Genomic DNA, 13,578 nt, shown 5'->3' with positions numbered 1-13,578 from the left:
AATACTATTATAAAATCTTAATTCATAGTCACAGTCTAGATGAAATATATACTGATGAGATTTACAATATAGTCTACTAGTACAACACGAAGTTTTAGTATCATTTTCATGAAGTGTTACTGAATGTCATGAATTCACCTACAGAATAGAAGGCGTGAGAAATTAGGTACTTCTTCAATTTGGCTCTAAATAATTTTATGTTTTGAGTTTCATTTTTTATATCGATAGGGAGGCTGTTAAAAATGTTTACTGCCATATAACACACTCCTTTTTGATAGCACGATAGACTTGCTGATGGAGTATGAAATTATGTTGGGTATTTTCGAAATGAAGATTTACAAGAATCTGTTTTGTGCGCACCAGCAATTAAATATTTTTCTTTTGTGAAATAAAAAGGTTTTGCTCTTCGAGGAGTTGCCCAAAAATTAAACCGTATTTCATAATAGAATGAAAATAAGAAAAATATAGTAACTTTAATGTATTAATGTCAACAAGAATTATTTCTGCCTAATAGCATAAGAGGCTGAATCAAGTTTTGTGCTAATACAGTACATACATTAAAATATCTTTCTTCTAATGAAAGTGTTATCAATTCTATGAGATATGGTAATGGTTACTTTCAATCATATGTTATATTACAATGTTAAAATTTTTAATATATTTAATTTTTTTGATCCCTTTATGTTTATTAGGTAATTCTTGATGAATAATTCAGTCATTAATATTTATTTTATGTTTTTTATTTATATTTTCTATATCTGGTTTATTTTGTTGAGGTAATTTAAGTTACTTGTTTAGTAGTGATTTAATTTCTTTTGGTTTGATTTTATTAAGATTATGAATTTGTGTATTAATAGTTATGGCAAGAGAATCTATTTTTCGTTATAGTTATTATAGAAATTGTTTTATTCGTTGTAATTATTTTTAACAATTATGCTTTATTGTAGTACTTACAGTTTGTTTTAAAACTTGCTATCATTTTCTGAGCATAACACCTGATTGGCAGCCCTGAATGGCACAAGTTTTGCGTTGCTATTGCCCAGGTAATAAGCATGACTGTGAACTGTAGGTATATGGTCTGAAAACATTAATGCAGACAGGGTTACCCTGAGAAAACCTGCTTCAGTATCGTCTCTATCCATCCGGAAATATCACTTGGATTTGAATTCATATCTCTGACATTGAAAACTAACAATCTGTTTTTTTTACTAATAATTGTACACAATCAGTAGCTAATCTTAGAAGAATTCAAAAGCAAAGTCGTGATTTATAACACAGTTTATGCTCTAGTATTTTGCGAGATGACTGAGATTCCCATAATTATTTTCGCCGGAGTTGTGTACTGATTTCAGACATCAGTGACCTTGTCTAGTCGTCGACTTGACTGTCTGTTCTGATAATTATGCTCTCATGCATTTGCGTCACTCAGGCAAACTGTGAAAGCCATTTCACTTGAGGCAACCTGACGCATTCTGATAACGACATTATTCTTTTACTGCAACCATGTATGGTGAAATTTCAGCGCAAGAGAAATAGTTTCTTTCATAATCACATGTAATTTACGGGCATGCCAGGAACTCTTCCGTATGTGGTCGTAGCTCACACTGTATAACAGAAAAACCATAAATAATAATACTTACTTACTTACAAATGGCTTTTAAGGAACCCGCAGGTTCATTGCCGTCCTCACATAAGCCCGCCATCGGTCCCTATCCTGTGCAAGATTAATCCAGTCTCTGTCATCATATCCCAGCTCCCTCAAATCCATTTTAATATTATCCTCCCATCTACATCTCGGCCTCCCCAAAAGTCTTTTTCCCTCCGGTCTCCCAACTAACACTCTATATGCATTTCTGGATTCACCCATATGTGCTACATGCCCTGCCCATTTCAAATGTCTGAATTTAATGTTCCTAATTATGTCAGGTGAAGAAAACAATGCGTGCAGTTCTGCGTTGTGTAACTTTCTCCATTCTCCTGTAAATTCATCCCTCTTAGCCCCAAATATAAATTGTTTAAAATAAAAAATAGATTTTTTTTTAATGTTAACAATGCGTATTTTGTTATTTTTAGTGCATGTAGGCAAGCATAATTAGAATTAGATGATCAACCAGCAATTATAACAGTATATACACCCAAACTAGTACAACCAAGAAAAAATAACAATACGATGAAAGAGTAATGGAACGGAGAAAAATTCTCTCCGGCGCCGGGATTTGAACCCGGGTTTTCAGCTCTACATGCTGACGCTTTATCCACTAAGCCATACCGGATTCCACCCCGAAGTACATATGATATGTGTGGACTTCGGTCCTAGGTTCATAGATATCTATGACGTAGTGCAGAGGGCGGCCACTAGAGGGAACCCAAGAGTTGGAACTTAAAACTGAGACGATTCTTCCGACGCCGGGGTGGAATCCGGTGTGGCTTAGTGGATAAAGCATCAGCACGTAGAGCTGAAAACCCGGGTTCAAATCCTGGCGCCAGAGAGAATTTTTCTCCGTTCCATTACTCTTTCATCGTATGATGACGCAGAATATCTGCATGGAAATATCATATGTACTTCGGTACATTATAATAATATATAAAAAATAACAAGTTAGCCTTGTTTTTAAGTGCATACTTGTATGCATATTTTTTCCGTTTTTAGTGCATATGAATCTACCTGCTAATTAATAACAAAGAACCTTCGTATCAATCTCATTTATATTTTCCTTATTCAAGAATCAGAGATTAGCATGCACTTTGCAGTGTGTTAGAACTGCACAGATATTCGTCTATGAGCAGGGAACTTGGAAGAAAATGGCCGGGAAATTTTTCCTGCAGTCTTATTGTTCAGAGACATGGTTCTTTAAGTGTAATAAATCTTTGACATAGGAACTCCATCTTTACTTTCTTCCTAATGAAGCTGTGTTGTCCACACCTGTGGAGTAACGGTCAGCACGTCTGGCCCAAAACTAGGTGGCCCGGGTTTGAATTCTGGTCGGGGCAAGTTACCTGGTTGAGGTTTTTTCCGGGGTTTTCCCTCAACCCAATATGAGCAAATGCTGGGTAACTATCGGTGCTGGACCCCGGACTCATTTCACCGGCATTATCACCTTCATTTCATTCAGACGCTAAATAACCTAGATGTTGATACAGGTCGTAAAATAACCCAATTAAAAAAAAATGAAGCTGTGTTATGGATTTTTATTCACTTTAAATACCCAAGTTTTTAATCCCAAACAAGTTTTTGAGGAAAAATTGGGAAGGAAAGGAAAATATGGAAGGAGATGAAGAAGCTGGTACAGAATAAAATCTGATGGAAACACTTCGGGAATGTCCTATGCTCCTACTAGGAGATGATGATGATGATGATGATGATGATGATGATGACGATTATGATGATGATTAATCAAGTCCACTGCATCAGTTACAGCACTCAAGTTTATTATAGGCACAATACTTAATTCACAATTACAAAATGAAATAATAGTGCATAGACATTATTGGTATGAACCGGATTTTTAGGATATAAGAATTCAAGTTAATTTTTTGCAGAGGTGTGCTTTAAGAGCATATATAGATCTTTAAAATCCCATTTAAGATTTTGTAACTTTCTTACAGAGAAAATAAAATTACGTTTAAAGACATTATCACATAATGAAGACACTTTTATGTTCCTTATAACATCAGAACATTACAACTCATCACATCACACTCACACTTTTTGAGAATATTTAAATATTATTACAATTATTTCACAGCCCTTTTTTTTTTTTCGAAAAATAAATATATACATAAATTAATTGTACAAAAAAAATTTGAAATGAACATCTACAATTTTTTACATTCTCAGTATAAAACCACATACCTACATGCTTTAATGTGGTTTTTTTTTTTTTTTTTTTTAATGTTTTGTTAACACTTTAAGTTCTGAGGTACCTATCTAAATATCCAGCATACCCCTGTGCCGGCACTTTTAAATTTCCCCACTACGAAATATTTTCGTGAGGTGGCAGCATTTGTCGTAGGGAAATTCATTATTCTTACCGTGAATATTCGATAAATGGTTAAAACTTCGCATCCATATTACAGTTGGTTTTCACGATAAAAATTTGCAAATTTGAACATGCACGAGCATTGTAGTACGACCACTGGCTTCTTGGCGATTTAAATGCCAGTTGGATAGGTACTACCATCAGGTTTAGAGTGTTAACCAGAGCTTGAAACGTAAAATAGATTGATACTTTGAAACTAACAAAATATGAATAGAACATGTTCAAAACTGAGAATGCGACATTTAATTCTACGCTTCAGATGCACTATATTTATTGATTCCTTGAACACTGGCATTGTACACTATCAAATACAAAAACATGTAAAAATTGATCCCTTTGGTAGGCCTACTGAATAAGATTATAAGGTAAAAAATATCTCAAGCAGATGTAAGCATCTATTTCAAGTCCTGGAATGTTAACATGTTAGAGGAGCAGCGGAAATGTAAGGTTGATATCTCTACATCGTTTGCTGCATCAGTCCAAATTATTCAGTTCCAATGTAGAGAGATTTCTGAAAAGGAACACACACTGTCAGACAGTATAGCAGAAGCATTTGGAAAGTAAGGCTGATCAAGTATTACCGACAATCAAATGTTCCAATAGTGTAAAGTAATTTGTTATTTGTTGTGTAGTTTAGTAGTTATGAATTTTTTAAATGTTTCACGGACTTATGAATATCCCTGTATAACAGATCTAAGTCCACACCTGTGGAGTAACGGTCAGCGCGTCTGGCCGCGAAACCAGGTGGCCCGGGTTCGAATCCCGGTTGGGGCAAGTTACCTGTTTGAGGTTTTTTCCGGGGGTTTTCCCTCGACCCAATACGAGCAAATGCTGGGTAACTTTCGGTGCTGGACCCCGGACTCATTTCACCGGCATTATCACCTTCATCTCATTCAGATGCTAAATAACCTAGATGTTGATACAGCATCGTAAAATAACGCAATCCATGCAATCCAATCCATAACAGATCTAATGTGTAAGTCTTCTAATGTCTTGTTATTCTTGTTATTTCTTCTTTTGTCTAATTGTGTATAACCTGTTGTAAACATTTCATTTCACTAGCCACAAATCTGGACCTATCACAGTTATGTGTTGTCGAGGTTTCGCTGCCAGCTGTTAGTAGTGATGAACTAATGGGATGGGCTATTGACCAATTTCCACTAGTCAGGATGGTAAGTATTGACCGATCTAATATTTTTCCACTTACTTGTACCAGTTCCCTTCTTTATTCTTTTCTATCCAATCTGTTTTGACTGAACTCTTGTTTTCTTTCTTTTTTTTTTTAGTAGGTTATTTTACGACGCTTTATCAATATCTTAGGTTATTTAGCGTCTGAATGAGATGAAGGTGATAATGCTGGTGAAATGAGTCCGGTGTCCAGCACCGAAAGTTACCCAGCATTTGCTCATATTGGGTTGAGGGAAAACCCCGGAAAAAACCCCAACCAGGTAAATTGCCCCGACCGGGAATCGAACCCGGGCCACCTGGTTTCGCGGCCAGACGCGCTAACCATTACTCCACAGATGTGGACTCTCTTGTTTTCTTAAACCCCGTCAGTATTAGGGTATCCGAGGCCTAGGGTATCATTTCAACTGAGCTGTACTTTTAGCTGAAGTGCAAAGGAAAAACAAGGTAACATGTTAATGAAGATTAAATTCACATATATCCATCGCTGTGGAGTAATGGTTAGCATGTCTGACTGTGAAACGAGTGGACTCAGGTTGCAATCCTGGTTGGGATTTTTTCCGAGGTTTTCCTTCAACGAACTGAAGCAGAATTGCTAAGTAACTTTCGGCGTTGGATCTCGGACTCATTTCGCTATCATTAATTCAAAATGTTCCATGTTGAATCTTTCGTACACTACTTTTAACACTTGAATATAAATAATTGATTAAATGGCGATCTTACTCGTGTTAATTATGTAAGCATGTGTGGCTTACAGCTGTTTCGGTGCTACTTGACACCATCCTCAGAACCTACTAGATCTCGGCGCTATCTCAACTTTGCTGCCTGTTGTGTGGGTGCGTTCGTGTGATGGAGAGTTGTGTCAAATAGTGTGTGTTCTGAAATTGATCTGTGTGTTGAGAATTTGATTAGGGTGTGTTTTAGTGTGTCTGTATATTTCATATTGTTCTAGTATGTTGAGTTTTTGGTTTTTGGGTTGTATGTGTAGGATTTCCATGTCTGTATTTATGTTATTGTAAGTGTGGTTTGCATGTATTGTGCACAATACATCTACATATGCCGAACACATAACTAATGCTAATCACGCATACAATAACATAAATACAGACATGGAAATCCTACACATACAACCCAAAAACCAAAAACTCAACATACTAGAACAATATGAAATATACAGACACACTAAAACACACCCTGATCAAATTCTCAACACACAGATCAATTTCAGAACACACACACTATTTGACACAACTCTTCATCACACGAACGCACCCACACAACAGGCAGTGAAGTTGAGATAGCGCCGAGATCTAGTAGGCTCTGAGGATGGTGTCAAGTAGCACCGAAACAGCTGTAAGCCACACATGCTTACATAATTAACACGAGTAAGATCGCCATTTAATCAATTATTTAAATTCAAAATGTCATTGTCATGATGATTACCATAGCCCAGGTTAGGATAGGATAACTGTGCAGCGTGTTGTATTCGTATAAGAGTGCAGCCATTCGGTGACAAAATCATTCACAGAACAGGAGTGGTGAGAGCAATAAGCTTCAGGCTGTACAGTGAAAGCTTTTAGACGTCTCCTCTTACAGTAATTATTCGCAGAATTGTGTCTAAAATAAATAAATTCAAATCTTCACTTGTAACTCAGAGAGTGGCATTGGGCTGTATGTAATCTAAATGAGATAAGAACAATATAACGTGTACTTGGTGACATGAGCAATGATGTATTATTCAAGGCAGAGTACGGGTAGTTTTGTAGGAATTATTATCAGAGATTCATATCAATATTTATTATGGAGAAACTTTGATCACATTCCTTCTAATATTTCAAAGTTCAATTTGAATAATTTAATACAACTCACTACAGATCATGTTTGTACATTATCTTAGTCATACACAGATAGTAAATGTCTGGGAACTGATTTGCACATTTAGAACCACTGTTTTGCAACAAGCTCGTATACAACCCCAAAACAGGGGTGAAGAATTAGCTGTTTCATTGGCGGCAGGTTTCTTTGACGGAAGCATTAAAAAGTTCATACTGTATTATGATAAATGTGTTTACACAGAAAAATACATAGAATAGAATATTTATTATCATCCATCGGAACAGTCCACACCTGTGGAGTAACGGTTAGAGCGTCTAGCCGCGAAACTAGGTGGCCCAGGTTCGATTCCTGGTCGGGGCAATTTACCTGGTTGAGGTTTTTTCCGGGTTTTTCCCTCAACTCAATATGAGCAAATGCTAGGTAACTTTCGGTGTTGGACCCCGGACTCATTTCACCAGCATTATCACCTTCATCTCATTCAGATGCTAAACAACCTAAACCGCTGATAAAGCGTCGTAAAATAACCTACTAAAATAAAAAAATAAATCCATTGGAACATCATCAAAAAATTTGTATATATATATATATATATATATATATATATATATGTACTGTATGTCTCTGTAGTTTGACAACAATGCATCACCGGGTCACCTGCAAATACACACGAACTCATGTCTGAATAGCAGCATTCCGCCCCTTAGTGACTGCAGCAGGGTTTCCAGACTTGCTAGTGGCAGGAAATAATGATACGTGTTAAAATTTTTATTTAATTTGCAAGAAAACCGTCCATTTTATTTAAAAACTGAAAAGAGATAAATCATTCCTTATCAATTTCTCTAATAATAAGAGTAAAAAATCAGACTCGTATGGATAGTGCTTATAGAGTAAAATATTGTTGACATTTAGGGAAAAACTGTTTTTTTTTCTGAGAAGAGTATAAATTTGGGACTAATATGGTATTAGAATTTTTTTTTTTTGTACTCTATGCAATCTGCACATTAATATTACTCCCACTCTGTATATAGTTCTTGAAGATTGAAAATGTTTGTTAGTATTTATCTGATAGCTTAGGTCGATTCTTTTGAAGAAGAGAAGTGAAATATATATATATATATATATATATATATATATATATATATATATATATACATACTGGGTGTTCAGTTCAAAGTGTGTCATGGCTCGCTGTATGCCGTCATGTGGCTAGCCGATGAGCCTAGAGAATTCAATCTTCCTACACTTCCGCAGAGGTGTATTACCTATGTGCCAGAGAAGTTGCCTGGCAAGTACGGCGTACATTGTGAAGAGTACGTACCGATACGTACGGTAACGCTGGTAGTGGCAAGAATGTGAACTGTTTGGAAACACGTACTGAGGTGAGTTTTTTTCTTACTATCGGGGTTATGGGGAGAGGGTCAAGACGATTACTTACGTATTTGTTGACATTAACTTCGATGGTCAACATGGATACGGAGCATTTGATTTGTGTTGTGGAATGTTGCCGTACGCAACTGATAATAACAAATAACCTGCGTACGACTTGCCCGCGCAAAACACAGTTCGAAAGAGGTTATGGTAGCACACAGACTTTACAGACCGCCATCTGTTGCTACGACGTTCAAGTTATACCGTACACGTTCTCAAGTTCAGATTGAATGCCTTGATTAATAGGCAACTTCTCTGACATAAAAGCTGAAACTCGCTTCAAATCGCTGACTCACAACAGTGACGTCATGACACACTTTGAAATGAACACCCAGTAGACTAAAATATTGTTGACATTTAGGGAAAAACTGTTTTTTTTTTTTCTGAGAGGAATATAAATTTGGGACTAATATGGTAATATAATTTTTTGTTGTACTCTATCCAAGAAATAAGCTGTTAAAATCTGCACATTAATATTACTCCCACTCTGTATATAGTTCTTGAACATTGAAAATGTTTGTTAGTATTTATCTGATAGCTTAGACAGATTCTTTTGAAGAAAAGAAACAAGTGAAAAAAAAAAAAAAAATTTATCTTGAATGGAAAGCACAAACTTTTAAGATCAGAGACTTTGATGATTCTAGTTCCAATGGAAGTTAATTATGCGAAACGAAGTACCTATCAAAGCCAAATTATACAGCGCTATATGATTGCTGAGTTATTAGCGGTGAGAGATAAGATCTGCCACCTATTTACTTGATATACTTATCTTCTTCCTACTTCCGTCAAGTCGCAGTGATAGCTTAGTGCATAGAAATAAGACTGGTAATGAACAAATCCGGAATCTGACAGCCTTTTAGTTCATATAGGTACTTTTTTTTTAGTTTCTTAGTATGTTATGCTACATTTTCAAATTGTTGTTGAAACTGCTTAAGGACGTATTTCTCGTATATTTAAAACGAGAGAGGAGGTGATGTATTGCCATCTTAATGGAAAGCCTTTCTAGGAGCAAAGCTGTTCATCATCGTTCGCTTATCAGATATGACTAAACATTCACTTGTTGCTGATAAGCTGTTATCACTACTATGCCAATATGATCGCATATCCATTTTCGTTTGTGTGATACAGCTAACTAGAAAGGAGTAATTGTATAATATCATAGATATTTAATTGACTTGAGAAAAGATATTCCTTCCCTCCTTCAGACATATAGTTTCATACGTTTGAGAAGACATAAAATAAAATCACGAATAATACATAAGTTATTTTAGTTCCAATATAACGTTAAAGTCCACACCTGTGGAGTAACAGTTAGCACGTCTAGCCGCGAAACTAGGTGGCCCGGGTTCGATTCCCGGTTGGGGCAAGTTACCTGGTTTTCCCTCAACCCAATATGAGCAAATGCTGGGTAACTTTCTGTTGTGTACGCATTGGTGGTACGTTTAGGTCTAATGTAGGCAAAACTCGCATCTTTCTAGAATATATTTACAGATTACAAAAAAATAAATAACAAAAGTTCTCCTGTTACAGCGTTTTTATTAGGCCTATATATATGATGTATTCCCAAATAGATCACTCTGTATATGACATTAAAGTAGAATGCAAAGGTAACGTTAATTTTTTAATTGGTGGTTTATTCTTCTTTTATTGGCATCTTGGGAAAAAGCACTGTCAGATTGAATGGCCTTTATGACTAAACAATTGATTGTCACATAAAACTGATGTCGGTTAAAATGAGACGATGCTTTCAGCACTGGTTGGTAATGAATAATTTTTTTAGTTGGTTATTTAACGATGCTGTATCAACTACGAGGTTATTTAGCGTCGATGAGATTGGTGATAGCGAGATGGTATTTGGTGAGATGAGCCGAGGATTCGCCATAGATTACCTGGCATTCACCTTACGGTTGGGGAAAACCTCGAAAAAAACCCAACTAGGTAATCAGTCGAAGCGGGGATCGAACCCGCGCCCGAGCGCAACTTCAGACCAGCAGGCAAGCGCCTTAACCGACTGAGCCACGCCAGTGGCGTATTGAATAATTGTAAAGGGTAAACTTAGGGGTGAAAACGGGGTTATCCCGAGAAAAGCTTCTGAAAATCTTCCTTGGTACGTACCGGTACTCCATTGATTACTTATATTTACCCTCGATCCAAGCATCCCGGGTTCATACCTGGTAGAGGCCAACGGAGTTTTTAAGAGGTGAAGAAATATTTTCCTGTATTTATTCTAAAAGTAATTGAAAATAGAAGGCCCTGTCACAGATGGCGGCAAGTAAAACAATTCAGAGTCGCCCAGGCAAAATTTCTAGCTATACTTTTTCTCAGCCTACGAAGTCTCCTTGCTTTTTCAGGCAAATGCCTCTGTTGGCCAAAGTCTGAATTGAGATTGCAAAATCCTTTGATGGACAAAATAGAAAAGTAGGACACAACAGTGTTTAAAGACTGCAGCTTTTACAGGATCTATGTTGGAGGCTACCACTACGAATGATTCGATATTTAAAATCAGCTCCAGCACCCTCTCTGTTCACCGTGAATTTAATTTGCGTCATTTGGAAGGTCAATGTACTGTCTACTCATTTCTCAATACATCTAAACAGAAGATCACAGAACGATGAGCTAACTTTATTGTTCTACAAATATTTATCCTTGGTTGCATTAAGCTTCGTTGCTTTACCTTTTCTTTATTCGTGTTTGCCATTTAGAACTTGGTCAGCAGCTTGCTTGAGGTCTTTGACAGCGTTGTCTATATCCTCTCTAGTTGTGCTTCTCCCCACACTCAGGCGAAGGGCATTAACTGCAAGCTCACAGGACACTCCCGACGCCAGCAAGATTTCTGAGGATAAGAAATTACAAGTAAAGCATAAGAAAGTCGAAATTACAGGACATTTCGCGAAATTGTGTACAAACACAGTAAAACATCCAAACACAAATTAACATAGTAACAAAGAAACGGGCATACACTAGTGAGTAAAGTTATAATAAAATTATTATGAATAATTCGTCATTGTCATAATCGATATCACCATCATTATCATCTTAATTATTATCATCATTATTAGCAAACATCGTCATCGTCCTTATCATTTTCATCATCCTTACCATTTTCAATTAATATCATAAATGCTGATAGTGTTCCAGTAATTCATTTGAGTTCAACGAATTTTTCTTGCCATTTAATTATCTCGAGACCCATGGTCTCATGGCAAGAAACACGAGTTTAAAAGTGAAATTAATTTCTCGATGATAGTCATCACGAGTGAAATTCAACAGTTAACTCCACACGAATAACAAGATCCATTACGTGGTGTCTTTTTCCTATAGTATTCTATTGTTTTCTTAAAAAGCAGAGGATATAAATAAAGACCATGGCCTCCTACAATACGAAGATCATGGGAAAACATTTGACAATAGCTGTAGAAATGATTACTGGTACTGTTATTAATGAAACATTACAATCACACGTTATAACATTTTATCCTGAACGACGTACTTTTATTTGGCTGTTACATTTTTACAACCATTTCTTTGTAACTCTCAACACCCTTTTTCTTCTCGATCAGTTTATAGTACTACGGGTTTTAAAGTTTAAATATTTGCTATATTAGCATGACCTCTGGAAAAGCTAAATAGATCATGCAAAGGCAAGAATATGTACATGTTCTGATAGCCAGGCTGCTTTGTGTGCATTCTGTGCGTACAGGCTAGTCAAAGAGTGCAGAATCACTTTGGAAACTCTATCCAGAAATAATGAAGTACAGTTCATTTGGGTTCAGGACACAGTGAGGTTACGATAATGAACAAGCTGAGCCAAGCATGGGCTACCTTGCAGTGGTCTGGTTCGGAACCTCACGTCGGAATCTCTAAGTGTATAATCAAACAGGCTCTAAAGGAGAACCTGACGACGGGTTTATTAAGAACCTGGGGATCTACACCAGCTATGAAACAGCTTGTAGAACCAAGACCTAACTTAACTAAACATATTTTAGATCTAGAACGAAGGAGTTTAAGAAGGGCAGCCAGTCTCCTAACCGAACATTGTCATCTGAATAAAGTCTTACACGTATTGCGCCTCACAGAGAACCCAACCTGTAGCAAATGTGGGATAACTGTTGAGTCATCACCTCACATTCTGCTGGATTCTCTAGGTTCAAGCCATATCAGGCATCATTACATCGGGAAATACATGTTGTCATCCCGAGAAGATTCAGGAAAACAAACCTAGCAGCATTGTGAAGTAGTCACTTACTGTGGCCTCCTGGGTTGATTTATAGTTTACTGAGCGCACAATAGAACATTTGTGCCTAAGTGCTTTTGCAGTTCTCTACGATTTTAGTTAAGAAGAAGAAGAAGAAGAAGAGGAGGAGGAGGGAGGAAGAAGAAGAGGAGGAGGAGGGAGGAAGAAGAAGAGGAGGAAGAAGAAGAAGAAGAAGAAGAAGAAGAGGAGGAGGAGGAGGAAAAGAAGAAGAGGAGGAGGAAGAAGAAGAGGAGGAAGAAGAGGAGGAAGAAGAAGAAGAAAAAGAGGAGGAGGAGGAGGAAAAGAAGAAGAGGAGGAGGAGGAAAAGAAGAAGAGGTGGAGGAAGAAGAGGAGGAGGAAGAAGAAGAAGAGGAGGAGGAGGAAGAAGAAGGAGAAGAAGAGGAGGAGGAGGAAAAAGAAGAAGAGGGAGAAGAGGAGGAGGAAGAAGAAGAATAAGAAAAAGAGGAGGAGGAAGAGGAGGAAGAAGAAGAAGAAGAGGAGGAAGAAGAAGAAGAAGAAGAAGGGGAGGAAGAAGAAGAAGAAGAAGAAGAAGAAGGGGAGGAAGAAGAAGAAGAAGAGGACGACGACGACGCCCAGTTCTGCAGTATTGAAGCAATTTTCGTTGTTTGATTTTTTTTAATTTCGTAATTTCCTTCAATGCATACTTTTGAAAACTGATTCCAAACTATCGCTCTATTTTTTCTTTTTTGTGTGTGTTGGTGATAAATATTGTTAATAGCAGTATTCATGCCCTGAAGTTTTTGTGTTTCAAATCTAGCTTCGTTTTTCGTAATAATTCTTATCTCGAATGCTGATATAAATAAAGATCTTGGCCTCCTTGGAAGAAAACAATTA

General features: G+C 36.9%; 2 protein-coding genes across 3 annotated transcripts in view; one reads left to right on the top strand and one right to left on the bottom strand.

The window, feature by feature from the left end:
* The window catches only part of LOC138701015 (deleted in lung and esophageal cancer protein 1-like), a 168,793-nt gene that overhangs the window by 68,700 nt on the left and 86,515 nt on the right, over positions 1 to 13,578 (top strand). The gene's annotated exons all lie outside the window — the stretch shown is intronic.
* Positions 3,409 to 13,578, bottom strand: part of LOC138701020 (selenocysteine lyase-like) — a 28,004-nt gene continuing 17,834 nt past the window's right edge. The window contains exons 8-9 of the mRNA XM_069827516.1: positions 11,164 to 11,322; positions 3,409 to 4,551 (exon numbers count right to left, since the gene is read on the bottom strand). Coding sequence (XP_069683617.1) covers positions 11,171 to 11,322 — 152 coding nt within the window. The 3' untranslated portion in view covers positions 3,409 to 4,551; positions 11,164 to 11,170. The remainder of the gene's footprint in view (positions 4,552 to 11,163; positions 11,323 to 13,578) is intronic.

Source organism: Periplaneta americana, chromosome 6 (genome assembly GCF_040183065.1).
Source record: "Periplaneta americana isolate PAMFEO1 chromosome 6, P.americana_PAMFEO1_priV1, whole genome shotgun sequence".
NCBI lineage: Eukaryota > Metazoa > Arthropoda > Insecta > Blattodea > Blattidae > Periplaneta > Periplaneta americana.
This window is presented reverse-complemented; position numbering and strand designations above follow the sequence as displayed.